The 27793-nt window shown below is 40.0% G+C and overlaps 2 protein-coding genes across 2 annotated transcripts; both read right to left on the bottom strand.

The window, feature by feature from the left end:
- Nucleotides 1-23468, bottom strand: LOC119657988 (pancreatic triacylglycerol lipase). Its single transcript, XM_038065205.1, has 6 exons — nucleotides 23092-23468; nucleotides 1818-2245; nucleotides 1276-1749; nucleotides 787-955; nucleotides 584-725; nucleotides 1-517 (listed from the first exon to the last, which is right to left on the bottom strand). Exons 1-6 carry the CDS (start codon nucleotides 23201-23203, stop codon nucleotides 244-246), a joined length of 1599 nt encoding a protein of 532 aa, XP_037921133.1. The 5' UTR covers nucleotides 23204-23468; the 3' UTR covers nucleotides 1-243.
- Nucleotides 23469-26982: 3514 nt separating this feature from the next.
- On the bottom strand, nucleotides 26983-27225 carry LOC119658135 (death-associated protein 1-like). The gene has a single exon (XM_038065404.1). It carries the CDS (start codon nucleotides 27223-27225, stop codon nucleotides 26983-26985), a length of 243 nt encoding a protein of 80 aa, XP_037921332.1.
- Between the last annotated feature and the right edge of the window lie 568 nt (nucleotides 27226-27793).

Genomic DNA, 27793 nt, shown 5'->3' with positions numbered 1-27793 from the left:
TCATTTCACATAACATTTTATTCCTTCTCCATTGCGCTTTAGATCGATATAGTCACTAACAAGTAGATCTTAAATATGGTTCCATTAAAACACTATGCTTACATGATTCGGTTATAAATAAATAATACTAAATTATAAATAGAACATCTTGACACTAACTACATCACATTTGAATGACAGTATATATACATATATACAGTAGACCCTTAGGTGAGGGTGCTCCTTTCACCTCTGGCCATTGCTTTACCACGGATGGCAATATTCTTCCCGCAAAATACTTGGCGTACCGGACAGAATCGGACTTGCAAATATGGAACACGCCTTTATTTTGTGAAGGTCATTTTCCAGTGATTGCACTTCAACGTACTCCACATAAACTCGTGGTGATGCCAGCAGTCTCCACGTGAAAGGATTCATAAAGTTCGTCCGGTAGTCCCAAGTCACTGAAAGATGATCAATTTTTCCAACAGATTCACCAGGAAGCATTGCAGAGTATTGGAAACCAGGCTCGAAATATCTAAGTAAATAAAAAGAGCAAGGTTAAGAATAGGATCAGGAGTCAGGATAATCAATCAAAACTTACTTTGGTTCTTTGGAGAAGGGAATCATTGAAGTTTCATTCTTCTCAACTGAATGAATTTTCAGAGAGAAAATACCAATTTCACCGCCATGCATTGCACTTTCATCTTCTGCGGACATCTTGATAGTTACTTTGTAATGCGCTCCTGTAAGAATTGAAGGAAAGGATAAAAATGTGGTCCTCGAGAAATCGAGGAATAAACTTACGGCAAAATGGGCTTTTCTCAGAGGTCATTAAGTAAGCGACTAACGGAGCTGTGTCCCGAACTTCTGCATTTTGCACTAAATATCGGTAGCTTTTCAGGCTGTTGTAGCCAAATTGGATGCACATGTGCCCATCGTGACCGCATCTCGAGCACTTGCCTTCTTGGAAACTCTGGAATAGATAAATGAATGCATTAGTTTAATGAGAATGCCAACATCTTCAATCGGAATATGATAAAAACAAGGCCTAATTAAGTCACAAGTTTGAAAAGAGTCATCTGAAGAGTAATGATCCTTAAGGATAATGCTTTCTGGAGGAATATTTGCCTGCTTTCACTCTTTTGTGGAGTTTACAGGACATGCTATTCATTGTTGATAATTGTTTTCCTACTACATTTAATAAAATTATGTATCTGTTTTATGATCATTACAATTAATACTGCAACAACAGACCAGAGACCAACAACCTTAACAAGTGGATTACATCCTCACCTCAAACGAATCACATGTAATTCCCATAAAAGGACAATTTGGCTTTATGCTCTCCGTGAAAAACTCGTAGCTTCGAATGTGGTTGCAACTGACAAACTGCTGGACACTCCAAAAGAATGAACTCTTTGGCTGTTTCATGTACTCCTCGAACCTCAACCCACATCCAGGGTTATCATGTCCTCCGTTGGGGTAGAAATCAACATGTCCAATTGGTTTCAGCATTCCCAATCCTCCGTTGATCAACGAGTGTGAGTCAGTGTGAATAACATCCACGTAGTGGGCATCAGTTTTATCTAAGCGAACTATGGGGTCGGTGTCACCAAACAAAGGCTCTGCAGGATCCAGCCCTGTGATACGACCCATTTTCAAGCCAAAGTCCTTTTGTAATGTGTACCCAGTGTAACCAGACAAATGGGATCCTAACGAGTGGCCAATCATGTGAACCTTGTCCAAGTTCGGGAATTGAAGTTCCTCCTAAACAAGCAAGAATGGATATATTAAATGAAGTGATTTCCGTTTGGTTAATCCCTGTATGAACTTACGTATAACAGGAAAACTACATGCGCCGTTATCGCTCCAACCAGCCGAATGTTGGCAACAGCTTGGACGTATGGCGGACTGGAGCCGCCACCCCAATCGACAACAACTACACTAGCCGTTCCTTCCTTATCTGCATCTAAGAGGGTCATCGCCAATTCCTTGATCCATGGTTTGTCACCGGATTCCAAGTATCCGTGGGTGACTATGAACAAACTTCCATTCGGGTTGATTCCCAGCGACTGGACTCCATCTGGATCATTTAAGTCGATAAATTTAGGCATCTCTCGATGGAAACGATTGAAAACTGGATACCGGGCTCGTATTTGTGAAGGTTTCTGAGGAGCATGATTTATCTGTCGGGTTGGGCTTTGCCAAGGACCATCGATGGGAAAGCATCCATAGACGCCATAGCATTTTGTCTCGGTAATCTCTGGAAGAACAAGAAAATAGTTTCTATTGTAAATGATATAATTTAATATCTAAAAAAAATACTTTCGATACCTAATATCGTCGAAAAGCATTTGAAAGTATTAAAAGGAAATTTAGAAGGAATGATTCGTCTCCAGTTTTTGAATGTATCTTATCTGAATTTATTTCGTCCCCAAACCTTGTATACCAGAGTGAGATGCTTTGGGACTATTCGAAGTAAGTTCAGTTTAGACACACACTACACGGTAATACTGTTATACGATGAAGTATTCACTGTTATACTGAATTGGAAATGGAGTGAATATTTGATAATCCCATGGAATTATTAGGAAGAAGGAAATTTTGTTCGTTTTCAATTCAAAGTCTTCGGCGATAACAAAAATTCTGACAAGTGGCAATATGGACAATTATGTATTGTCCTCAAAGGGAGGAGGCAGCAAATAACTTATTCTGCCTTCAAAACCAGATACAGAAACAGAATCAAAGGAACTAAGCTTTAGTGCGTTGTAAAGTCGACATAGTCTTGAGATCAGGGGGTAAAAGTAGATATCGAACTCTTCGAGAGGAACTTCCAAAATGTCCGCGTTACAAGTGATAACGCAGAATACAATATTTGAGCGATCAGAGGCAATTGCAGAGCTTGAAGGAAGTACACATATCAAGGAAGATTCAACTTGATTGCAAGTAAGGGAGATTGAGTGTGCAGATCCGGGAAGGATAAAAAACACGGGCAAAGAAGAGAGATCCGGTGAATTTGCGTTGTACAGTTCTACGACCAAGGCAGTCAGAATTGCGGAAGAGATACTAAATAAGGGGCAATATTTAAGTATGTTTCTAACGAGGGAGTTCAAAAACGTTAAGTCTGCCGAGGAACGAGGCATAAAACGAGACATTTTGCAAACGAGATTGGTGATTACTTACTTAATGAAGCTTGCCGATAAAAGGTACCCTCAAGTCTTGAAAGGAGTTCAAAAATAATAGAGGTTGTCCGCAAAGAGATTAAGAAAGGGGCGTTGAGGAGGATATGAGTGAGTAACACATTGAGTCGGATTCGTGCACCGATGCAACATTGCAAGAAAACAATTTAAAATCGTATAGGTAGAGTAAAGACAGACGGATGAGGAAATGTGAGAGATTATTATTGAAAAATAATAAAGAGCCTAGCAAAAAACCGAGTCCAGAGAAAAGAGGCAAGGAACGGAATCAATAGCAATTAAAAAATCTACAGAATCGGTTCGAATAGGCGAACCATGTGATATTATAACTAAATAGGGAAAGTTAACGAAAGAGGGTTTGGAGACTAGTACATCGTGGTTGACGGAATCAAGGGCCTTAGGGAAATCGAGATAAACGACACGGATCTCCTGGAGTGAATTACGATATTTAGCGGCGGAGTGAAACGGGGGGGCTCGTCTCTAAAATAGGGTCACTGCTTTCGAGAATAAGGATAACAAAGCCCTCTTTCCAAACACGTAAAAAGTGGCATTCTTCGGGGCTTCTATTGAACATTACTCTTAGAGAGAGAGAGATGTCTTATTTACAGTCAATTAGGAAAAATTTAGGAAATTTAGGCGAGAAAGAAATAAGGAAAGGCACGGAGTTTGACTCAGAACAATCTACAGCTAAAAACGCGTAGAGAAGGCGCGTAGAGAGCAGGTAAATACAGAACAGAAGTAGGAATAAAGTAACACAGAACTATCGCGGAAAACGGGTAATGGAGACAAAAAAGATGAAAGAAGTAGAGAAAGATGGAGTAGGGTTACAGAAATTCCAAGTGTAGGATTAGAACGGCTTGAATTCACCGTGGGCTAGAGCACTCGCGACACTCAAATATTCCCTATGTGCTTTCATAATTACTGATTTCAGGGCGAAACGTATAGCTTTGAAATAAACAAGATTAGTGGCATTTTCGGAAGACAGACACTGCTTCCATAGTGCTGCCTCAGGGGCTCCAAATCCAAAAGCGGGATGGTTAATGTCGATTTTGACAAATAAAGTTGTACAAGGAAATGTGGAAAGATTATTTCCCGGCAGAACGCAAAGGAGCTGCCCAAAGTGGTTTTGGTGGCATTGAATTGTAAAACAGAAAAGAATTCACAAAAGAAAAGAATGAGAAGTCATTGGAAGAGGTACTCGAAAGATTAAGCCAGTTGGACATGAGGAATTTAAAATTGCCGCAGAGGAAGAAAGGAGAAGAGGGTCAATTGATGGTAAGAAGTTCGAGAAAAACTTAAAACTTTTCCAGGTGAGGTTTAGACTATCATATCTCTCCACGAGTACCCTAAACTGCTAAATTCCTGGTAAGTTTGCCCAGTATAGTCCCCTCAACCGTTTCTCTTGCTTCCTTAGTATCATGGTCATGAACCCTCTCCCGATTCCACAGAAAGGGCAGCTACACGGCGTTTCTGCTCATTTCCTGGCCATGACCCATGCGCTGCTACATTGTTTTCTTCCCCAATCGGTGACTCTTAAACTGGTTGAACATCGGTATCATTTGTTCGAACTCCAGTTCCATAAATGGCACATATCGCCAAGCAGTGATTTCCGGAAGCATTGTGGAAAGTTGAGAGTGAAATTTGCCCCGCTATGATTTAATGAATCTCCAACCCAATGAATTTTTGTTTTACATCCGTAATTGAATACACATAACATGAAAAATGAAATGGAACTTCGAATTTCGTTGGTTTTTAATTGGAATCGGTTAACTTTTTATTATGCCAGTACTTTTGTATGGCGTAGGAATAAAATTTTTGGTGTTTTCAGTGTGTCGTCTAATACGTGTTCAACGCATTCTTCAACCTCCTCCCTCACAATTTACATGGACATGCCACAAAATACAACAACAGATGTGGAAATCTTTTCTTTTTGCTTGAAACTAAGTACGCTCATATAAAAGTACCATTTAGCATCTTTTTACCACATTTTTTGATACTACGGGGTAGGAAAATACATTTCTTAAAACCAGTATGGGTTCAATATTTGTAAAAAGCAAAAGCAGAAGCTTTAAAAACCTCTGCGCCAAAACTAACGTAGACCCCTGTTATCCAGCCTACAGAATAATTATACCTAAAATAAAGGGGAAGAAATTACCGCAAATAATTTGTTCGACAATACTGAAATATAGGCACTATTTCCGCAAAGATCGAACTCAGTGATCGAAGTAATCAAATCAGCCAACTCAGGGAACATACCTCATATCAAGGAGAAGGACTACTCAAACTATTTTAAATTATTGATAAAAGCAAACCCGGGACCTTACTAGGTCTGAAACAAGTCGGAAAACTGGCAGGAATGAACGGTTTTGTGTATTTCTCATATAAAAACATTTGAGTAGACATTTGTCCTAATAGTACTTAGCACGTAATGAATATGCATATATTGTGTCAGAATATTCACGCCTGCTACTGCCATTCAAAGTCTCGAATTTGCACTAAAGCAACAACTTTCACCTATTATAACTCTGTTAGCAATAATTCGCACCAAACCTAGTAGAATTGTGCCTTGTATTGTAGCCTATACTACTGTAAAATTTAATGATCCTAGAATGAACTTAAGGACAGTTTTATAGTCAATCACTAAAAATTATTAACTATATTTGAACAAATATCGGTATGGAGGGTATTTCGGGGTCTAGTCACAGTGTAGTGGCAGCTTCATGATTTTCTTGTGGATTTTTCAGTTTCTGAGAAAAGTGCGTGTGACGGACAAAAAACAAACAGACAGTGAACCGATTTTTACACAAAACCTTAAAAAGCAGTGAAAGCTGCTGCCCGTACGAAACAAGGCAGACAGACCTGTTCGATACGTGAATTGTATAAAGGGCACGTAGCAAGACGGTTTATTAGCGGAGCTCGAATACGCAGATCGAATCATTCCTAGTTGAAGCAGCGAAGTTAAAGATGAGTCCACGGAGTACATACTTTGATACTCAGACTGGTATAATAGCCCTCCCAATGAAGTGGCGAAGAAAGCTTTTACGGTATCAGATAGAAGTGACAAAGGGACCATATGGACCTACGGAAACTGAACCATTGGAACAGTATTAAGAGCCTAGTAAGTGTCTATAATAATAACGCCACCCAAAATTAGGACAGACGTAGAACAAATGCAAGATATAGGCTCAGTAATAGACTTCATGTTTGTTACAGACACCTTCTTCAAAGATCTCCAATAGCATATGGACGAGGAATATGCGTACAGCGGCCATCATTTAACAGATCAAGAAGTTGGTTGGAAATCCATGCAAATCTACCATGAACTGTTCGACTAAGTACGGTAGACTACACTGACGGGAAATGCATAAGAAATGTATCACCGATTCTTGAAAAAAAATTGAAGATTGCTGGAACGTTTGTCTTCAACTCAGAACCAACCTTAATTTCAACGGTTACACGGCAAATATAAAATGGCAAGGAATGAATTGCATGCAGTTCAAGCAATAAAACTGGGCCCTTTGAGGGATTACAACAAACATCAGAGAAGAATAATTGCTCATCGCCGATCACCAACCCTGGTTTACTAGGAGATGTTATTAGCGCCGTTTTATCGTCGTTTTGGGTTCCGAGAGAGAGAGACCATTCCTAATATAACTCTGAAAGAAGTCCGTGGCGCCATTAAAAAGATTACCAAGCATAAAACTTGAGGCCTGTCCCGAATAAAGCTCTGTTATTAACCGACATTCGTTTGCTCATTCAAATATTTAGGGAGTGTTAGAAAAACGGGGGTTTCCCCGCACTCTGGAAGGAAAAAAAGCTATAACTATCTCGGAAAAGGAGCCAGTTCGGATTCCGAAATGGGAGATCTGCTGACAATACAACCAGTTCTTGCCACAAATTTGAAAGCCAAAATGATGGCAATACCCGGAAATAAAGGTAATTATATTATTTCCCAAACATAACTTTTAGAGTCGTTTTGAAAAGACTACATTTCTCCTAGAAAGAACTCACCACTGTTACTATAAAATTGGTAAACATCTGAAGCGCATAGGAAGTCGTTGTGTAACCAAAGGTCCTAATATAAAAAAGGCATCAAAAGTTTCATACCTTTCAGTTTGCGACTAGCTTCGTTCTTTGAACTGAAGTCATGATCAATTGGTAACAATTCATCCGTATTGGAATTCCCGAATTTTCTCATAAACATGGTGGCAAAAACTTTGAAATTTTATATTCTAATTAAAATGAATTCGAGAGTCTAATTGCCTATTTTACGTTTGTGATATTCTTCTAACAAGGAAGCTAATCTTTCTTGCTATGCATTTTAATTGTTTTGGTTCAGTAACACTCGACCTAGATAGATATTATTAGCGTTAGAGACGGGCGACCATGATTCATAATTTAAATCAGTGAAGCGTGTTTTATATGTATAAAAAGCTTGGACGGAATGACGGAATAGAAAAGAAGATAAGAAATGAATCAAACATCAATAATTAAATAAATAAAGCGGATCCTGAATGGTGATAGTGACAAGGTAATCAGCAGCAACTAAAAAATAGTTTTAAACAACTTATAAGTACATTATTTCAGTATTATATAAAGGTCATTCAGAAGTTATGAAATTGATTGTGATCTAACTGCTGATATTCATCCCCCATAGTAACAACATAAGAAAAGTTATATAGGATAGTAAAATTTTAAAATAAATAAGAAGAATTTTTGATTATTAATTAGATATATACTATCCAGGTGTTCTGAAAATTGTGCCTTTTTTAATATAATAATTCAATTTATCCGTTACTAATAAAAAAATGAAACATAACTATTATATGACAGTAATTTTCAGAATTGTTCTGGTTTGTGTCGGTAGATTCCTTAATAGCATCCCCTTTTTGGGAGAAATACAGTGTGGAGGGTTGCAAGTTGCCGACAGTACCACAGAAAATACACTAATATTTCACTGACCTAACAAGGTTTCTTTAAAGATATAAAGAAATCTTTTAAAAACTTTAAAAAGTTCTTTTTTTCTGTTATTTTAAAACATTGACCTTAAGTTGAATATTGGAAAATTTGTTTGTAAGCAGTAAAATGTCAATAGAATCACATAGCATACTGGTTCCATGGCCAGGTAAAGGAGAAGGCAACGTATTGTGTACTATCCTCAGTCAAACAAAAATAAAATGCTGAGATCAGGAAAAATGATAAATAAAGTATAGTTGGAGTTATTCCACTATGCTAAATCCTTCCTGATCTCTATTGGTGACAGGTCCCGCAACACACCCACCAAGAAAATGCATCCAATGTCGTTAAAAACAAAATGCTCGGATTGAGTAACAATGCGCCTTGGAGAAATGCTAGGAAGTCCACCTCAGTCGATGTGGCACAACGGGCCCCTTACCTATCGAGAAATGGGCAAGAGTTCTTAGCGCATGGACGACGTCAAGACGTAAGTAAGTTAGTCCGAGCAAAACAAATACGTGTCTGTATCCTAAATATTGGCACCCTGGCTAGAAAAACCGAGAAATTCGCAAGAGCCCTTCGGAAAAGGCGCATTGATATCTACGCTCTGCAAGACACCCAACGGTGTGGTGCGTTGCGTTCACTGCGACAGTGAACGCGAACGCGGTAAAAATGGCTATATACTTCTCTATTTTGATAGCCCACACACTCAATACGGTGCTGGCATTGCCATCTCAGAAGGTTTTCGTGGCGCTGAAAATGATATCTTCTGGCAGCTTCTCGATGCTAAGACCTACAACTTGCTTGCTGATGACTATATCATCATTACAGGTGACCTTAATTGTATGTGGGTGAAAAGGTAGCAGATATGGAGAATGTAATCAACGTGGCGAGCGTATAATCGATTTTATGGACGCATGTGATCTTGTACTTGTGAGTACATAGTTTATCAAACGATCATCATCATTTTATAGTGGGAACAGTAAAACGCAATTTGACTATATTCTCATAAGACGCCGACATTTTACCACTATCACTGGCAAAGCCATTCTCGATGGGACCATCGCAATTAAACATCGACCATTGATTGCTGTCCAACAAATTAAGCCACAGATGAAACAGCGTGAGGAATGCACTGGCCCGCCACGCATTAAATGGTGGCGATTTCGTGAGAAGAAAGAAGAAATGATCTCACTTACGCGATTACCAACCATTATGAATGTAGAAGAATCGTAGAACCAAATGAAAGACACGATCCACAAAGCAGCCTCTGCAACCTTCGAGGTCACCAAGCCAGGTAAGCGATACACCAAACGAGATGTTGAAATGAAGGATCGTGAAAAGAAACGCCTCTAACTTAACAACAATAAAACGCTCGCCAATTGGCAAATTTATAAGAATGTCAACCAGGAAGCAAAGAAAGCAATCGCTGTCACCCGAGCCATTAATTACAAAGATATTTACGATAAACTAGACACTCGGTATGACAAGCGAGGTCTGTATCGACTTATTGAAAGCCGACACCAACGCACACAGGATATCGAACAATTTTTTTGCGTTAATAAAAAAACGGTATGTTGCTTACCGACCGTCGAATCGCGACGGATAGATGGCGAGAATACTTGGAGCAACGGAAGAATTTGTTCATCCTCCACTTATATAAGCATTGCCGACATTTGAAGTAGCATTGTCAACGCAACTGAAGTCGAGGAAGCAATAAAACGAATGAAATCGGGGAAAGCAACAGCACCTGACGAAGTCTGATCAGACTCAGGGAAGCGAGGAGCTGGCACAAAACACTGTGGTTCAGTGAACTTTTGAATCGGGTTATTGAAGAAGGTTGAGCAGCATCCGACTGATAAGAAAGTACCACATTTCCAATATTGAAAAAGAAATGTGGTCCAATATTCAAGTCACCATCCGATCCGGTTGTTGTCCCATGCCGCATTCTTCACAACCGTATTCGCGAAATCCTTGAAATAACCGTGAACCAAGCCGGGTTTGACAAGAGCTTCGGGAATGCTAACACAATATACGGGGCGCGGTTTCCCATAGAGAGACACAGTGAGAAGCATCGCCCCCTCTACATTGTATTTCTGGATCCGGTATGCCACACAAACTCATCTGATATGCTTTACAACAACACCTAATGCCCGAAAAAGTCAATTGCTCTACCCCGATCCGAAAAGTAAAGGCGTCAGTGACCGTCAGTCAACCTTTTCGTTCTTTTTTTCAAAACTTGGGTGTTTACCCCAAAAAAGAGGAGACCGTGGACTACAAAAGAGGAAGTAAGTTGCTTCCTAAGTGGTCCGGTCCATCACCAAGTGGGTGCGAACTCAGGACTCCCGGCATCTTCAATAAAAAACGGAGCAGAATAAGGGCCTACCGATCGGCAGCAGCTGACAGAAAGACAACATGAAGGACGAAAAAGGTCGTTAAGCCTGCAGAGAATTCCGCCTGTTACACTCGTATCCGAACCGAAATTCACCATGCTACAATGTACTAGAATGCGCCATGCCGTATCCTCGATCGCAGATCAATCGTTCTCGGAAAATCTAAGCCATAGGTATGGGAACAAATACTGCTCACGCGGGACCAAAGTGACATCCAGCAATCCGGATCGAAAAAAGTATCCTCAATTCAACTCTACCGGTGGCTTATTTCCCCAAAGTTTCACTAATTGTTAGGAAAAATATTTTTCAGGCAGAGCAACAGCTACAAACTTGCATCTAGGAAAACCCGTCCTGAATTAGCTAAATAAGGTACTATTTATTCCTGATTGTTCGCGTTATTATCTTCGCATCGAGTAGAAGAGACAAATTAAACATTTCTCGTAGAAACCTTTCGAATGATCACTTTACTGTTAGGAGAATGTCAAAATTTTAAAGAAACACCAAAGTTCACTATAAACAGAACGAAATTCTTACGTCGCCGTATAAAGGATTTCCATCTCTAGTTAACAACATTCTAAATAAAATTAACAATTTTCCAAATCAAATTAACGGCTTTCCATACATAATTCAAGTCTTTCCAAATCAATTTAACGATTTGCCGAAGGAAATTAACATTTTTTCAAGTTAAATTTCATAAAGGGGAGTTATGAAAGGGGACTACATTCACGCATAGTTTTTTATGTGCATGAAGTTGGGTTGGGATATAGGGAATTGAATATAATGAAAAAAAACACTATTGGAAAAAATAGGCAATATTGCATACAATTCAATGAATTTGCCCAGCGGTTCTAATCAGGACAATTAAGTAGCAGACGGTATAGCATGGGGCCGCGAATACTACAGATCAGTTGGGTCTTGGAGGCCCGATAGCAAATTTTAGGACAATGGGTTATCCCTGCAAGTGAATATAATACATTTTCAATTAGAAAAATTCAAAAATAACAAGGGAATATAAGGGAATAAGGGAGAATGTTTTCATTAAAGGAAAATTTGAAGCCGGAATAAAGGCGGATAAAGTAGAAATACGAAACATAACAAAACAACTCCAAAGATTCAGTTTTAAGCAACTATTAAATATTTTGTAGACTAATTTCGTTGTTAAAAGTAACAAAAATATATTTACGGCGACTTTTCAATAGATAAATTATTAGAATCCTTTTTAAGTATTTAAATTATGTTCTGCTGCCTACGAAAGGAGACTTTTTGGAGAATATATTTTTTCTAATGATAATCTTAAACCTATCATTGTGTACCCATATGTTTCTTTACACACCCATACTGATATAATACTATACTCAGGCACAAATTTCGAGCGATTGGAAAGGTAAGAGGCAAGCCATAAAACAAGTGGTATGGCAACGCTTAGAGACAAAAGTTTGGATAGAAGTATCTTGTGATTTACAATATCAAAGGCTTTAGCGAAATCAGTGCCGTAAATTTAGACATTTGGCCGCAAAGTTGGTAAAGTCCTGTTGTTCTTTCACTATGTGGTAGCGAAAGTGGGCGGACAACCAGTCACTGACATATCTTTCCAAGATTTTGGAATAGGAAGAGAGGGGGAAATGGGACGGTAATTCTCGGCAAGCGCAGAGTCGCTACTTTTGTGTATGGGTATGATGAGAGCCTCTTTCCACAAGCCAGGAAAACGATTCTCTTCGAGGCTTTTGTTGAAAATAAGAGATAGGGGAAGCCAGATGTATTTACAAGTTTTGAGCAAAAATAAGTTTGGAAGACCATCGTAGTCAGGTCCGACATCGGCATCAAGTTTACAAATGAGGTACTCGAGAAGGAGATGGGTAAGAAGTGGAAGGGTAGGCGATGCGAGCACATAGACTGATGAAAAGTAGCGGCAGAGTAAATTACAAGGTAGTTGGGGGGAGTTAGCTGAGGAGCCAGGGAATTTAATGGACGGATGGTGTAGCTGGCAGAACAACGGGAGTTGCGAATGTGGGACCAGAAAGGTTTGAGGTTTCCGCGCTTTAGTGAATCTTCAACACTGGTCAAATATTCGTTTCTGGACTTGCGTATTAAGGATTTGACCGGAGAACGTAGAGTTCTGAAAAAAACTAAGTCAACATAGGTTCTAGAAGACAGGAACTTCTTCCTCGTAGTGTGTTTTTGACGTAGTTTTTTATGGACTTCAGTGATGAGCCAGACAGGGTAAGAGCTTAAACACTTAGGAGAAGAAGGGACGTAACAAGGAAGAAGATGGCACATGGTCACACGTAAATGGGGAGAGGAGGTTGAACCCAGTTGATTGCCGCCAGGGCTGAATTCAGACCGCCTTACGAAAGTTCAACTTGGTAAGCTTGCGAGCGGCAGGAGAATGGAGTCAGGATACCTGAGCATCGAATTCAAGAGCAAGATGATGGGCATCAGGAACAACATAAGATGGGGCATGAAGGGACTGGGAAAGCAACTCCCAAGAACTTTAACCTTCAAGAGTGCGATCTAAATGGTTTCTGGAAAAGTTAAACTGGAGGACGCCACAAGTGTACATGAAAGTGGATAGAGGAGGGGAAGGGTGGGTGGAGTTATTAGGGAGGAAGGGAAGGCCAGGACTAATGGGCCAGGAGAGGATGGGAAGATTAAAGTCGCCACAGAGGATGAAAGGAAGTGAGGGTAGCAAAGCTATTAGGACCTCTGATAATCTGTCGAAGAATTCCTCGTACAGAGAAGGCCGGCTGAAGCAGGGAAAATATACACACGATATGATAAAGGGGCATACATTTAGTGACAGAATCGTAGGTAGAGGAAAAATGTTTTGGCACGGAAAGGGGACTATTAGGGCACCTCCGCCGGTTGTCTTGCCAATCGCAGCGCAGTCTCTGTTACAACGAAACCTTCGAAGAGCTCGGTATCTAAAATACTATCATCCAGCCAAGTTCCAGGAATGCAGATGGCGCGATGTTGGAATGCTAAGGCTGACAGTTTAAAATCCGATAACTTGGTCCTTAGACCGCTTACATTTTGATAAAAGAGTGTAAACTTGTCGGAATCATTTAAGTTCAGCGAAACAGGTGAGCGGGCCGGAAATTTTCACGAAATTTAGTTCTCTGATAAGGCTTGATGAAGACCCCTTGTGCCCAAAAGGAAGATTGGACGATAGTATCCAAGTCGTGGGGATATGTTGTAGTAGTGGTTCACAGATTTTTCGTCCTACTTTATTGTCCAAGGACTGCATATTTTCCACGAACTGATTTTGTCAAGTTTGATGTTATTGAACAAAACTTACTTAAATATTCATCAGAGCATATGCGGTCTCTTTGTATGGTATGGCTCTGGTCTCAGTCTCAAAATATTCACATAATTGATTAAAAAAAATCTCCAATTCCATCTAAGTTTAACCAGTTCCAGGAATACCCTTGTTCTGAGCCGGCATAATTATTCATATAAATGGAGAAACCAATGCTCTAACTAACCGACTCATCCCTAACCCAACCCCAAAAAGGTGAAACTGACAAAATTGCCACTATTTATGGGGATTCACGCAACCCTAATAATCAAGGTCATCGCCTCATACAACTTTTAACAGTATGAAATCCTTTTCCCGTCAGCTGATATGTCGATCTACTCCTGCTAACCACCTTTCTTAAAACAAACGGCATCTATCGATCTTCAAAGCCTCTATCTACAGCCTATTTCCATACATATCCACATGGTTGTTCTTACATACGTACATGTAGGCAAGGCATAATTATTTGTCTATTAATATAATATGTAGTTCGTCACTAAAAATAATCAAACTACTTTCCAAGGAATAATTCTAACTCAAACGCAATTAACTTGGTCAGTTTTACGTAAGCAATGCAATCATAATTAGGTTCAATAGAAATTTAACCTTTTTGGAACCGTTTAAAGACTAAGCATCTAACCACTTTGATAACATGCATACGGGTATACAAGAAAAAAGATGTCTTTTCAACCCCCCGCAACCTGCAATTATCTCGATCAGTAAACACAGCGTAGAATACGTACGTTTTATAAAACAATATCACAAAATTAACAACTCAAATAGTGTACTTTGCACCCGGCAGTAGCTTCAACTAATGAAGCGCCTCCAAATATACATTACAAATATTTTCTAACAAAAATTAAAAATTGAAAACGTTCATTTCATTGACGCACGCTGTAAACTTTGGAATTTTTAACGCAATGTGCAAAAAAAGTCCTAGCACTGTTTAAAGTCCTGTTTGTAATCAAAAGTGCTTAATAAGGCGAAAAAATAGTAAACAATCCACGTAAATCTCTTACTTTGCTGTCATTTGATAATAAGAATGAGAATAAGGCAACTAACGTAAATATTGGAGTACGCAAAAAGGGGTGGATCGCGGAAAATGATAATTTTTGAAGTGAGATACGTCAAGTCACTAGGGTCTCGGAAAGGTTACATACGTATGTAAATATGTTAAGAAATTCTTATAAAAACTGAAAGCTAACTGGGCTAATTACCCGGATTTCATGAACTTTTAGTTGCTCCAAGTGGAATTATAGACGTAAACGCACAATCAAGTAAATTTCCTATACTAATTATCTTGACCATTGATTACGTCCGAGTCTCCCCAGAATTTTATTCGGAATAAAAAACTCTCAATAATTTGTTGATAGCGCCCTTACGGACATTTGTAAGAGATATCTGTCCTGGGAGCTGTGTGATCAAAATCGACTAGGAGTGGTAATCGCTCCTTTATATATAATTATATCAAAGTGAAAATCGCCTAGAACAAAATTTGGTCAAAATGAGTTTTTGTTATTATGTTAGGATTAAGGATTCGGCCAAGTTTCGGTTCGAAGAAAGACGGTTTCCAATTTCACACTCTTTTACCATCACTGAGCCATTCCATTTTCCCCAATTCTTATCAAAGAGTCTGACCTTTTAGAAAAAATTCAATTTAATTGGCCCACCGCCGGCCTAATCCACGAAAGGAATATTGATTTAGAAACTACACAAAATGCCGGTTTGAATAATACCTCAACGCTTTTGAAATTCACTCCAAACGCTCAAATTTTATAAAAAGCTCGATATCAACTTCTGGTATGAAAGGTTTTGTTTATTTCTTGTGTAAATATATTAAGTGCCGAACAATCCTATTTGTACGTAGCCCGTAATGTATATGTATTAGGTTGTTGCACATGAAATGGCCAATTTGGTAATCAAGTGATGTTAGTTGTAATTTTACTTATCAAACCACTACCGGTTGGCGCTGTTGGTGCCAGGTAACGAAGTATAAATACTCCTAAATTTAATCAAGGTGCCATTTCAGTTTTGACCATCATTGTGATAACAGTGAATAAAAAGGAAAAAAGGATGGAAAAGAACCGAGAACGTATACTTTTCTGTATGAGTTCAAACTCGGTCATAAAGCAGCGGCGGTGACCAGGAACATTAACAGCACATTTGGAGCTGATACGGTAAGCGAACGAACCACACGGCGGTAGTTCGAAAAATTCCGGTCAGGCGACGTAAACCTTCAAAGTGAGTCACGTAGACATCCAGGACCATCGATTGACAACGACGAGCTACGTTTGCTAGTCGAATCCGACACACGTCAGTCTGTGAGAGACATTGCAGAGAAACTGGGCGTACACTATTCGACAGTTTCCCGGTACTGCCAACAATTCGGAAAGGTGAAAAATCTCGACAAATCTGTTCCGCATGCCCTTACGGAGCAAAACATGGCGCTTCGAATGGAAATTTGCAATTCTTTACTCTCCCGCAACAGAAGCGATCCCTTTTTCCACAGAATAGAGACATGTGATGAAAAGTGGATATTATACGACAATCGTCGCCGATCAGCACAATGGCTAGATGCTGATGAGCCACCGAAACATACGCATGTCAGACTTTAGTATGATATTGATATTTAGTGTTTTGAGTTGCAGTAAATTTATAAGGAAACGGAAAGCCTGAGCTAGTTAACTTTACAAGTAATACAGTAGAATCCCGATAATTCGTATGGACAAGGGACTGACGATTTGGTACGAATTATCGGGAGTGGAAAATAAAGATAATTAGCTCTAGGGACCGACAAATTTGTACAAATTTGCCGGAAATACGCATAATCGATGTACATATTATCGGAATTCCACTTTAGTACAATTTTGATCAAACTTGAGGATATCATGTTTCAGGCTATATTCTATACTACTGCATGGCTTTAGGATAAACTTAAGCGATGTTTCTGGTCAATTTCCCAAAGACATAATAATATAATAGTATTAATTTCATTTTAGATATAGAGATATCGATATTTTGAGGCCTAGACATTTTATAGAGGCTAGCTTCTGAGAATGGGTCTGTTAAACAATGGACAATGAGATTATCGAATTTCTCTGCGCTAGCATGCAGATCTTTTTAAAATATCAATGTACATATTCGCAGCCATATTTCCCTCCACGAACACCAAATTATCCATGCTGTCCGCTTCTCAACAGCCCCCCACACCATAACACTTCCCACTTTACTGTGTTTTTCAGATTTTTCGGCCCCAATTTTATGTTAGACTTTCTCTATGCTTGCACATTTAAATTGCTGGAGAATATATTAAATTTAGATTCGTCAGCAAAGAATACACCACCCCAACAAATTTAATCTTGAAAAGGATAGTTAGGAGCGATGTCCAATCACTTTACTTGATTGACTTCATTAACATAAGTTTTATTCCTCTACCACAAGTTTCTCCACGGTAAAACGCTGGCCAAATGGCAAATTTATAAGAATACCAATCGGGAAGCAAAGAATGCGATCGCTGTCACCCGAGCGGCCCATTAACTGGACACTCGGGATGGCGAGAGAGATCTGTATCGACTTACCAAAAGTCGAAACGAACACACACACATTGGATATGGAACACTTCCGTTGAGTTAATGACAAGAACGGTACTTTGCTTGCCAATCGTCGAGCCGCGAAGCATCGATTTCGAGAATGTTTCGAGCAGATTTCAACTGAAGAAGTTGCTCATCCTCTACTTCCACAATCATTGCCGACATTTGAAGCAGTTCTACCTGTCAACACAACTGAAGTCGAAGAAGCAATAAAACGAATGAAATAGGGAAAGGCAACATGATCTGACGACATCGCACCTGAACTCTGGAGAGCGAAGAGCTGGCACCCAACACAGTGGCTCAGTGAATTCTTTAATCGGGTTATTCAGGAAGGAAGAACACCATCTGACTGGCAAGAAAGTACCACAGTTCCAATATGGACAAAGAAAGGTAGTCCAGCGGAATGTTCAAATTACCGTCCGATCCGGTTACTTTCCCATACCATGAAGATTTTTGAACGCATTCTTGATAATCGTATTTGCGAAATCGTTGAAATAACCGTGATTTTTCAAGAACTGCGGAACTACTGACGTAATACACGTTGCGCGGTTACTCATGGAGAAACGCCGTGAGAAGCATCGCTCTCGTTACATTGCATTTCTAGATCTAGAGAAAGCGTTTGACCGTGTGCCACACCAACTCATCTCGTATGCTCTACAACAATGCTTATTGCCAGAAGAACTCGTACGCTGCGTGCAGTTGCTCTACTACAATCCGAAACATAAAGCTCGAAGTGTGGCGGGTGTATCAAAAACGTTTCGTGTCTCTGTTGGTGTTCATCAAGGAAACACCTTCTCACTACTACTCATTGTTCTTGTCATTGACAACATGACACGCAGATGATGTTTTCCTTGCGTCTAGCAAAAATGATCTCGAGCAACTTATCCAAAAGTGGAATGATCGCCTCATGCAACACGGTCTCAGATTGAATCTGAATAAAGTTGAGTTTTTGACGACCGATCACCAGAAAACAGGCATAACCACTAACAGCGGCAGTGACCTGCCCAGAACTGCACGATTTAAATACCTCGGGTCAATGCTATCAACTAATGGAGAACTGCGTTATGAAATAGTTTCACGCATTAACGCAACCCGAATGAAGTGGCGCTCCACAAATGGTGTTCTTTGTGATCGACGTATCAACGAGCGTCTCAAATCTAAAATTTACAGCAATGTCGTCCGTTCTGCGTTCTCTATGGTTTTGATTGTTAGCCGAATATAAAAGACAATGAACTGCATCTTGAGGTAATGGAGATGAAGATGTTGGGTTGGACTAGTGGCGTGACACGTTTTGATCACATCAGAAATGAGGATATCCGCGATCGATTTGGGGTCCGTCCGTGGAAAAACTAGGAGGAAGGCGACTTCAATGGAATGATCACGTAATTCGCGCTAACGAGAATTCACTTGCCAAGATTTGTCTGAACATCGAAGTCGTTTATAAGCGACCAAAAGGCAGGCCAAATCAACGGTGGCTGGATACGCTAGATGGGGATTTAAAAGCCTCGCGATTCCATCCAGATCAGCGATTAGTAGAGCCGTGCGGTATGCAAAATACATGGCGAGGGAAGTGCTATGATGGGTAGCTGTTAAGCCCGTCATCCACGTGCGGTGCGGCCTGTCGATTACGCCGGAAGAGCCCGCAATGCACCCGTCCACCAGTTGAACTGAATGCACCATCCACGCACCGACAAGCTGCAAAATCATTAGTTCCACTTTGCGCGTAGAAGGACTTGAGACCAGAATTCGAAATATTTTTCTATTTGAATTCTTTTAACAAATTTTGTTTGTTCTTTATTATTTATTTTTAAATTCAAAACTGAAGCTTCTACAGGTGTTTTTCATAGACAGGAAAACTTGTCAAGAGACAAGCCAATTTCTTCGATTTTGACACCATGTTTTTCTTTCTTTAAAATCTAATAATTTGAAAATTTTCAAACCTAAGTCGTAGATATTTATATGTCATCCAAAAGGTAAGAAATTCGGCCATCTTTTTGGGAGTTTGTAGAGCTATTAGTCCAAATCCCATTATAAAATATCTGAGCATTTGTTACTAGGGTGTTGGAAGGAACTTAAAAACCGTTGAGGTATTATTCAAATAGGCATTTTGTGTAATTTCCAAATCAATATTCCTATCATGAAATCGATTGGCGGTAGGCCAGCTAATTGGAATTTTCTCCAGAAGGTCAGACTTTTTAACAAGAATTGGGGAAAACAGAATGCCCAATAACAACAAAAGATAGAGGTTGGGCATAATTTTTCCACAAACAGAGCCTGGAATATGCCCTAGTCCTATGGCGATCTTATAATGTATATCAAGGAACGATTACCACCTGCAAAAACTTTTAGTCATCGTAAGAGCAGAGGTGAGGCAACATCTAACGAGTTGCCACAACCCCGAAAGGAGCGGTCAGATGTCCCTCTGTGTCGACAGGTTTATTATCAAATGCTATTGACATTAGGGTATTTTGTCTTAAATTTGAAGGTACGGAATTTACGTCTATTGTCTTCCCGAAAAGGAGAATATCAGTAAGGTACCGGCATAAAGCTAAATCTGATCTATTCAACAAGAACTATCAGAAATAAGGGAGCAGAATCCCATGATCAAACAAGAACACACAAGTCGAGCAGAGATCATAGACCCCTCGGATTATGTTCAGCAAATTATAAACAACGAAATCACAAAGCAATACCAGATGATGGAACAGAACTCAAAGATAATTAAAGAGAGTTAAGGAGGATTAGGTGGAGGAGGAGCGAAGTATAAAGCCGGGCCATTTTGCAGAGTGTTGAAGCGGAACTTATTTTCGAAAGTGACAACGAAGTCTTTAATGTAATTCTGATTTAATAAGGAATAACCGCCAAGAGGTGGTTAAGGATTTAAGCAAGTATCAAATAGAGTGACACTTTCAAACATTTAGCAAAACCCCAGCAAACCAATGTCTAGGGTTGATTGAAAAGGAAGTCCATAGGCGACGATATAACGGAAAGTAACTTAAGATTGTCGGCCTTACAGTAAAAAAGGACAAGTATAGAGAAGGGGAAGGGGGTGTGGGACGCCAGAGAGAGAGAATGAACGGAATGTGCCGCAATCAAAACACACGCGGCAGGATGAGTTGGAAAGGTAGGAGACAAGCCATGAAATAAGTGTAATGGGAACGCTGAGAGAGGTGAGTTTGGACAAAATTTTCTTGTAAATTATAGGCACTTCTTGCCATGCGTTTAGACACTCGAGCAGGTCGGAGGCAGTGAACTTACGCTTAACAAAATCGTGTTGCTCTTTGACAATGAGATGACCAAAACGGGCGGAAAACTATTCACACCTATTCACCTCTCCCAGAATTTGGAACAGGAAGAGAGAGGCCAAATGGGACAGTAGTTTTCAGCAAAAGTCCAGTCGCCACTTTTGTGAATGAGGATGATGACAGCCTCTTTCGACAGGCTAATAAAATGGTTTTTTCCAAAGCTCTTGTTGAAAATAATGGAGGGAAGAAGCGTAATGGACTGAGCGGCTTTAAGCAGAAAGAGGTTTGGAAGATCGAATTCACCAAAACCGATGTTGGTGTCAAGCCTGCCATTGAGGTACTCAGCAAAACGGTAAGGAAAGAAATGGTAGGGGAGGTATGGGGCAGGCTGCATCCACTACGAAAAGAGGATTTAGCTGGAAGGGACTGACTGAGAGTTTCGAATATGGGACCAGAATGAGGTTTGCCCACTCGAGTGAGTCTTCGACACTGGCCAGATATTCCTTTCTATATTTATGATAATTAATAAGAAGTCAGCATAAGTTCCCGAAGGCACGAACTTCCTCCTTGCCGTAAGTTTTTGACAAAGTTCTTTTGTGGAGTTCATTGGTGAAATACACAGAGTATACCACATAGAAGAAGGTATACTACCAGTTGATCATAAAAATCGAGCTCAGTTCGATGCGTAATTATGAAGAATTAATTTATACCTCATGCAGCTCATTACTGGCCACGGTGTTTTCAAGAGCTATTCATATCACATAAAACGTAACAGCGATCCGTCTTGTGAAACATATGTGATTGTGTTGTGGCTGGAATGAAAGATCCGGACTCGAACCTGAGTGGGAGCATTCAGAATTGGAAAGCAAATCCCAGACGATACTGACGGCTTTCACCTTTACAAGCAAAAGTGATAACTTTCAGGGTGCCGGATGAAAGCATTGACTAACGTGCACTCGTGGCCGGACCGCATGGGTAGATGTTTCCCACTTTCTATAAGCGGCTATGGGAAGGACACCCTGGATCCAAAGCTTAATCCAAGATCTACCGCAACCCCTTGGTGGTAGATGGAATCACTAAGGCATTTAATACTACAAATGAAACCAAAGGAAAAGTCAACTTCTTCAATCAAAGTTCTACCATCAAGAGAACGCCACCACTAAGGGCACCAACATTAAGAAGCCAACACCAAAAAAAAAACACTTTGCACATAGATCATCCTTACACGTTAGGCAACTCACTGCAAGGTTGAATAGAGAATGAGAGACCCAACGAAAAAATACACAAAAACAGTGGAATCGTACAACTTTCAACTGGGAAATTTTTCCGAGTACTTCAAACGAGTACTAAAATGTAGCAGAGGACGTGAAAGAAATGTGTTCATATATGTTCCTTCCATGCCTATTGGGAGAGCCTATCTACTAGTGGAACGGAGTCGTTCGCAGCCTGATTGCTAAATATGTGGAACAGGATGCACATAAAGTCTTGAGAAGAAAGCTTAGAAAAATTATAATAGTTCCTATCAGCAATTTTGTGATGAGACGATTTCGATCCCTGGGATAGAGCCTATAGAATGAATACCGTATCCTCAACGACCAATTGCTCTGAGGCAGCAAGTATCCGCCGGAATCAGAAATAATAGTTAATAAAGCAGTGAAAATTCTGAAGGAAAAGAAAGTTGATGCATTTACCAGCATGTTCACCACCTGTCTGAGATAAGGGATATTTAAAAACAGTAAAAAAGTTGCTGGGCTGACCATTGATAATAGATTACAGCCAATGGTGAAGTGAGTGCCGACGGTCTATCAACATATCAGTAAGGGTTCATGGTAGAACAGTCCCTGGGGACGCACTTAAAACGTTTAGAAACATCACCAGATATGCTGTGGGAGGAGCACAATAGGCTTAAAACTAGGGGAATACAAGAGGAAAGATGCACTTATCAAAAGGTAGAACGAGAAGGATTTCCTCAAAATAAAAATAGAATAGAAAATAGAATTTTGGTTCGGTGAAAACTGGTGATCTTATGGAACATTTTATCATCTGATGCTCAAACATACAAGGAAAGGCTTACTAGCACTATCTATAGAATTACTTACATTCACATGCATGCTGGCTAATGGAGCATTTCTATCCAATTATCCATCGTTATCGGTATCGGAGGATATACGTAGGACAAACTCGACTAGAGCAACTAGGAATTGATACTAAAGGCACCAAGCAATTAAAAAAAATTCGAGAACTACTCAGGGGGCTTATTACCTACAGAAAAGGAAATCATCATGCCACAGACATATTTTTCAGATTGTAAAAACTTTTGCTATAGTCTGGGATGTTCAACCTTCCCTACAAACTTCAAAGTCAATTCGAATTCATTGAAACCGAGTAACATATTTCCTGCATTCAAATTTTTGTGATGTTCTTTCCACTTACCATTGGGTGCAGTTTGTATATTGTCAAGAGGGTCGACAACTTGTTTTGACGAATTTGACAAATACAACATAGTTTGCAGGAGCAAACCGGCCGTAGCGTTCTGTAAAATCATCTCAACACTTTTTTACACCCGCTATATCACTAAATATAGTCAAAAACTTAATCACTGATTTAAAGAGTCCTTTACTAATTGGCTAACCAATCACATAACAAATACACTTGGCAACTAACAACTCAAGGTTCTGCGCAAAATCACTCAGGAATATTTCACAAAAATTCTCCACTTCTTAACTCAGTTGTGCGCTTGCTCTATTGACTTCCTTATTCCATTGGAGTACTGGAGGCAACTGATGGAAAATCGCCGGAACCAACTGTTTTCTACTCTGCTACTGATTACTGATAATGAAGCCTACATACATATTGTAAAAACGGCACTTCAAATAAAAAATCCGACACTTAAGATGCGCCAAAGTAACGCCATTACAATCGTTTCCATCTTCAAAACACTAACAAAAGCAACATGAACAATGTTTGTGAAACTCCATCGTAGAATACTCAACCAGAGCGAAGGCGAGCCGTATCTGACCCCAAGAGGTCAGCTCCTTATCACCAGAATTTCTCAGAGAATTCTTCGATTGTGTTTTGCGTCTATGGACAGGGAAGAGTCTTATAGTGTTGGGATCAACAAAACGTAGAGCATTTGGAATTCATTTGGTATTGATCTCCTTTATTTTTAGAAAAGCGTGAAAAAAGTCAAATTAATTTTAACAACAAAAGCAGGTCGTTCCCATTGCGAACGGTCAAAAATCCAATAGACGGAACTTGCCTGAACGGTGGAACTGAAACGTCCAAAGTACATGGAGTGGGTGTGCATTATTGCCACTTACAATACGGTTTGCGTTTGCTTATTCTGTGTAATATTCTGGTCTTGGCATATCTGACCCTTCTTACGTCAATGGTTGTATCAATTCTCATGAAGTTATTCGAATGTAAATTGTTTTTGCGAATTTTACAAAAATAGTTTGGAGTACAGAGTCCGCAGAGATTAAGTTAAATGGGAATTCGCCGGTTCTTTCCGATTCAAAGGTGACGGTGGTAATTTTGAACGTGAAAGGGTTGGAAAACAACAGAAGCGACAATTGTCTGAAAACACTTTTGCTACGTGACTGGTATTATTATTGCCCGTTTGATGAGTTTGTACGTGTATGCCTGCTATTGACGGTTTGGTTTCTTTTGCTGGAAATACTACGTTGTTCCAGAAGTGTTGTTTTCTTTAAGAGGTTAACATTATCGGCTTTAACCATCAAATCATGAATATGAAATGCTACAACAGCTTGAAACCGATTTCAGTTTTTTAAATTTTGAGACAAGGGGTGTTATTGTCTTAAAGGCATCCAATTTACAAGGAAAATTACTGTTCCTTATTGCACCACACTACGAGGTACGTAAGCTGCGCTTCCTAATAAAACTCAAAATCTCCATTAAAAGAGAAACTTAGAAAAACCGCCCACTATGACCAGTAAAATGAATATGACTAGTGTCGACTATAAGGAGGAACTGCATCACGTTTTTGGAATTTTCAAACTTCCAAACCCGCCCACTACTTAACACACCTCTATTGATCCGGGAAATTGGGTCAAGTACTTGGTAATATGCTCCCTCACATGTTGACAAGCCGAAATCATTTTAGGACTGGACCTAAAATTACAATCACTCACCAATATCACGAGTGTGGACTACAAACGAAAAATAGATATGCCAAACATTTCTATAACTCTGATGTCACGATTAAACCAGGGAAAATACCGAAGGATTACACCCACACCTGATTCTCTCTCATTCAACCCAACCATGCCTCAACTGTTCATAAGTTACAACCTATAGGATATCCGACTTACTTCTTTGCTCTGTTTTACGGTGTTAAATTCCTAGCGGGAGTCCTTTAATTCCAATATATTCTAATATCAACTCGTCCCTTACAACTATCAAGCCTCCCCGCAGTGTTATTACCGCTACACCTGCACCAGATCGACTACTTCTACTTGTAGGAAAATCCTGGTAATCTGAAAATTTCCCCAAAAAATGGAAGAAAGGAATGATCGTTGAAATTTACCACATCAGCACCCTACGGATCATTTTGGAGCAATGTGCCGAGTTTAGATCTTCGTTTCACATATTCTTCATCTATTTCGAGAAAGCTTTCAATAGCGTGAACAGAAACTAATAACAAATATGAGAGCAATATATGATCTCTGAGGAATTTTAGGCCTAAAGCAGAATCCGCCAGTGTTGCATCTTGTCACCGATATTATTTCTTTTTGTTATCGGTGCCGTTGTACATCGTGTTTTGTCCAGAGGACGTGCAGGAGTTCAATGAACTATGTCATCTGTCCTCAAACCCCTCGAATATGCTGATGACATCTGTTCGCTCCCTCGAAAGATCATGGACCTTGGCAAAATCACTCTGGATTTGAAAAGAGAGGTAAGTAGAGTTAGACTAAAGATAAACACCAACGAAACCAAGGTTCTCAATTTGACGGGTCATCGCACTCTCCCTATCTGCATTAATGAGCAGAGCATCGAAAGCGTTGATCAATTTGTATATTTAGGAAGCGTAGCGTCAGTCAGCGTAGTTTCTGCTGACGGTGGCACCGAACTGGATGTTGCCCGACGCCTTAACAGCGCTAGATCGCCACTTTCACTGCCTTAACTTCTGTTTTTTCTATGTAGCTATATTGGAATAACACATGGAAGGTGACCACCACTGTTACCAGAAGGCTGCAATCGTTCATCGTCTGCGGCGTGTCTTCCGAGTGTCAGGCCAGCGCCCATAAATCCTTGGTGCAAAACAGTAGAGGAGTAGTACGGGCATCTCGGGAAGTCCTGTGAGGAACTGAAGGACATTTCGGATAACAGCAGGCAGTTGGCATCCATATAAAGAACAACTACCATTCCATCTGCCCAGCTAATGGAGCTCAAACTTCTTCGCTGGAAGAATGACCTAAAATTAGTGCCCAACATCGCTCTATTCATCAGCGCTCCTCAGCATCACTCTGACCATGTTGTCTGAGAAGATAAATTTCGTTTTCTCAAGAGAGTTGCCACTCATTCATTGTATGTTGCCATTCTTCACGTGTCCTCTGCTTTACGTTTGTAGATGGTTTTTCTCTTTTTTGCCAGGAGGGTGGTGGGATCGCCCCCGATGTCACCATCACAACCAGCTCTGAGGCAATACAGTAGAGAGACTCAAGCACAAATTTCTCTTTTTCTGTACTTGTATCAGCTATCTGTTGAAATTTATAGCGATTTTCCAACACTTCACGTTTTCAAAGTCGGCGACGGCTGTAGTTTACAATGCATTGCACCGATCCTTTTGAAATTTGGTCCACACTTTGTTGTTATTTTTTATTTTACAGTAGCAAATATGCCGATTTTTGAAGCGAGAATTGGGTTTTTTGATTTTCCGGTCTCCGGAGACTTGCTGTCAACGGCGAAAATGTTAATATTTTGCGCTGCAATTTTCAACAATTATTCTTAACATATAATTCTGTAACTCTTTAATATTTGAAAAAGTGGGTCGATTTTTCTCAATAGAACACCAGTTATCCAACAGATATCAAAACTCACATCGGGTTCAGAAAGTACTAACCGAGATCTTTCATTTGATATGTCGCATGACCATATTTGGTGAAAAAACTACACAGCCCCTTTTGCATGTTTGGGGACCCCTCCCCTCCAATACGGTGTTATTTTACACAAAGCCTTCATAATGGCTACGTGTTGCTAATGAATGTGAAATGTTGCTGTTCTGAAAAGCGTTTCAGTCTTTTACCCGTTACTTATGCAGGCACACAATAAACCTTTCATACCTGAAGAGAAAAGGCAAACAAATTAATTAGACATAAGCGGTGAAACTTGTGCGGCTTGGGGCGAATATTCGAAATTACCTCGTGCTGCTGCACCGGTAATGCTCATAGCATTTGGAGTTATATTGACAGGAGGAGTGAGTCTTGTACAGTCTTCTGCATCTTTTGGTGGTCGTTCCATTGGATGAGTTTTATCGTGGCCAATTCGCATACCTCCTGCTTTAACTGCTGGGGGATAGCCCGCTTTCTTCTCCTGTTCATCTGTCATTTCCCACTTGGCTTCCATCCGAAGTAGAAAAATTTCAACGTTACTCAACACCAAGAATCGAGAATTGCGCCTTCAGGAATTCCACCGCGTTTCTTTCTCCACGTATTTGAGAATCCGTTTTGCTCCAAAATCTAGAAAAGGCATACCCATTCAAGTGCCCTGCAATTATACTCACATCCAAACTGGGATCCGCCAGACCCGAAACCGAAGCTGGGCGCCGTTCCGAACCTAGATGACTACTAAGCCACCTAATCAGCCGCCATTTGGCCGTATCCTTTCTAGTTCTATCCTGAAGACCGCATACCACTCCAATCCCACACTATATCAAGTCCATTGAGCAGGACGCAACTCTCTTTTCAGTTGCAAATCCTCACTTTGTGATCAACCTGTGCTGTAGACGTGGCCCATTGTCTAAACACCTGTAACACTCGATGCCTTGGGGACTGCCTTAATGATGTCTCCTTCAGATACATCTTGCTTTTTTTTTTCATTTTCCGTAGTTCACTCTGCAATGGATTATTTGCAGTCCATTTAGTGCTTACGGTGTTTTCAGCGGAAAGTTTGGTTG

This window comes from Hermetia illucens, chromosome 5 (assembly GCF_905115235.1).
Source record: "Hermetia illucens chromosome 5, iHerIll2.2.curated.20191125, whole genome shotgun sequence".
Lineage (NCBI taxonomy): Eukaryota > Metazoa > Arthropoda > Insecta > Diptera > Stratiomyidae > Hermetia > Hermetia illucens.
Note: the sequence above shows the minus strand (reverse complement) of the source record. Positions and strands in the feature narration are given on the sequence as shown.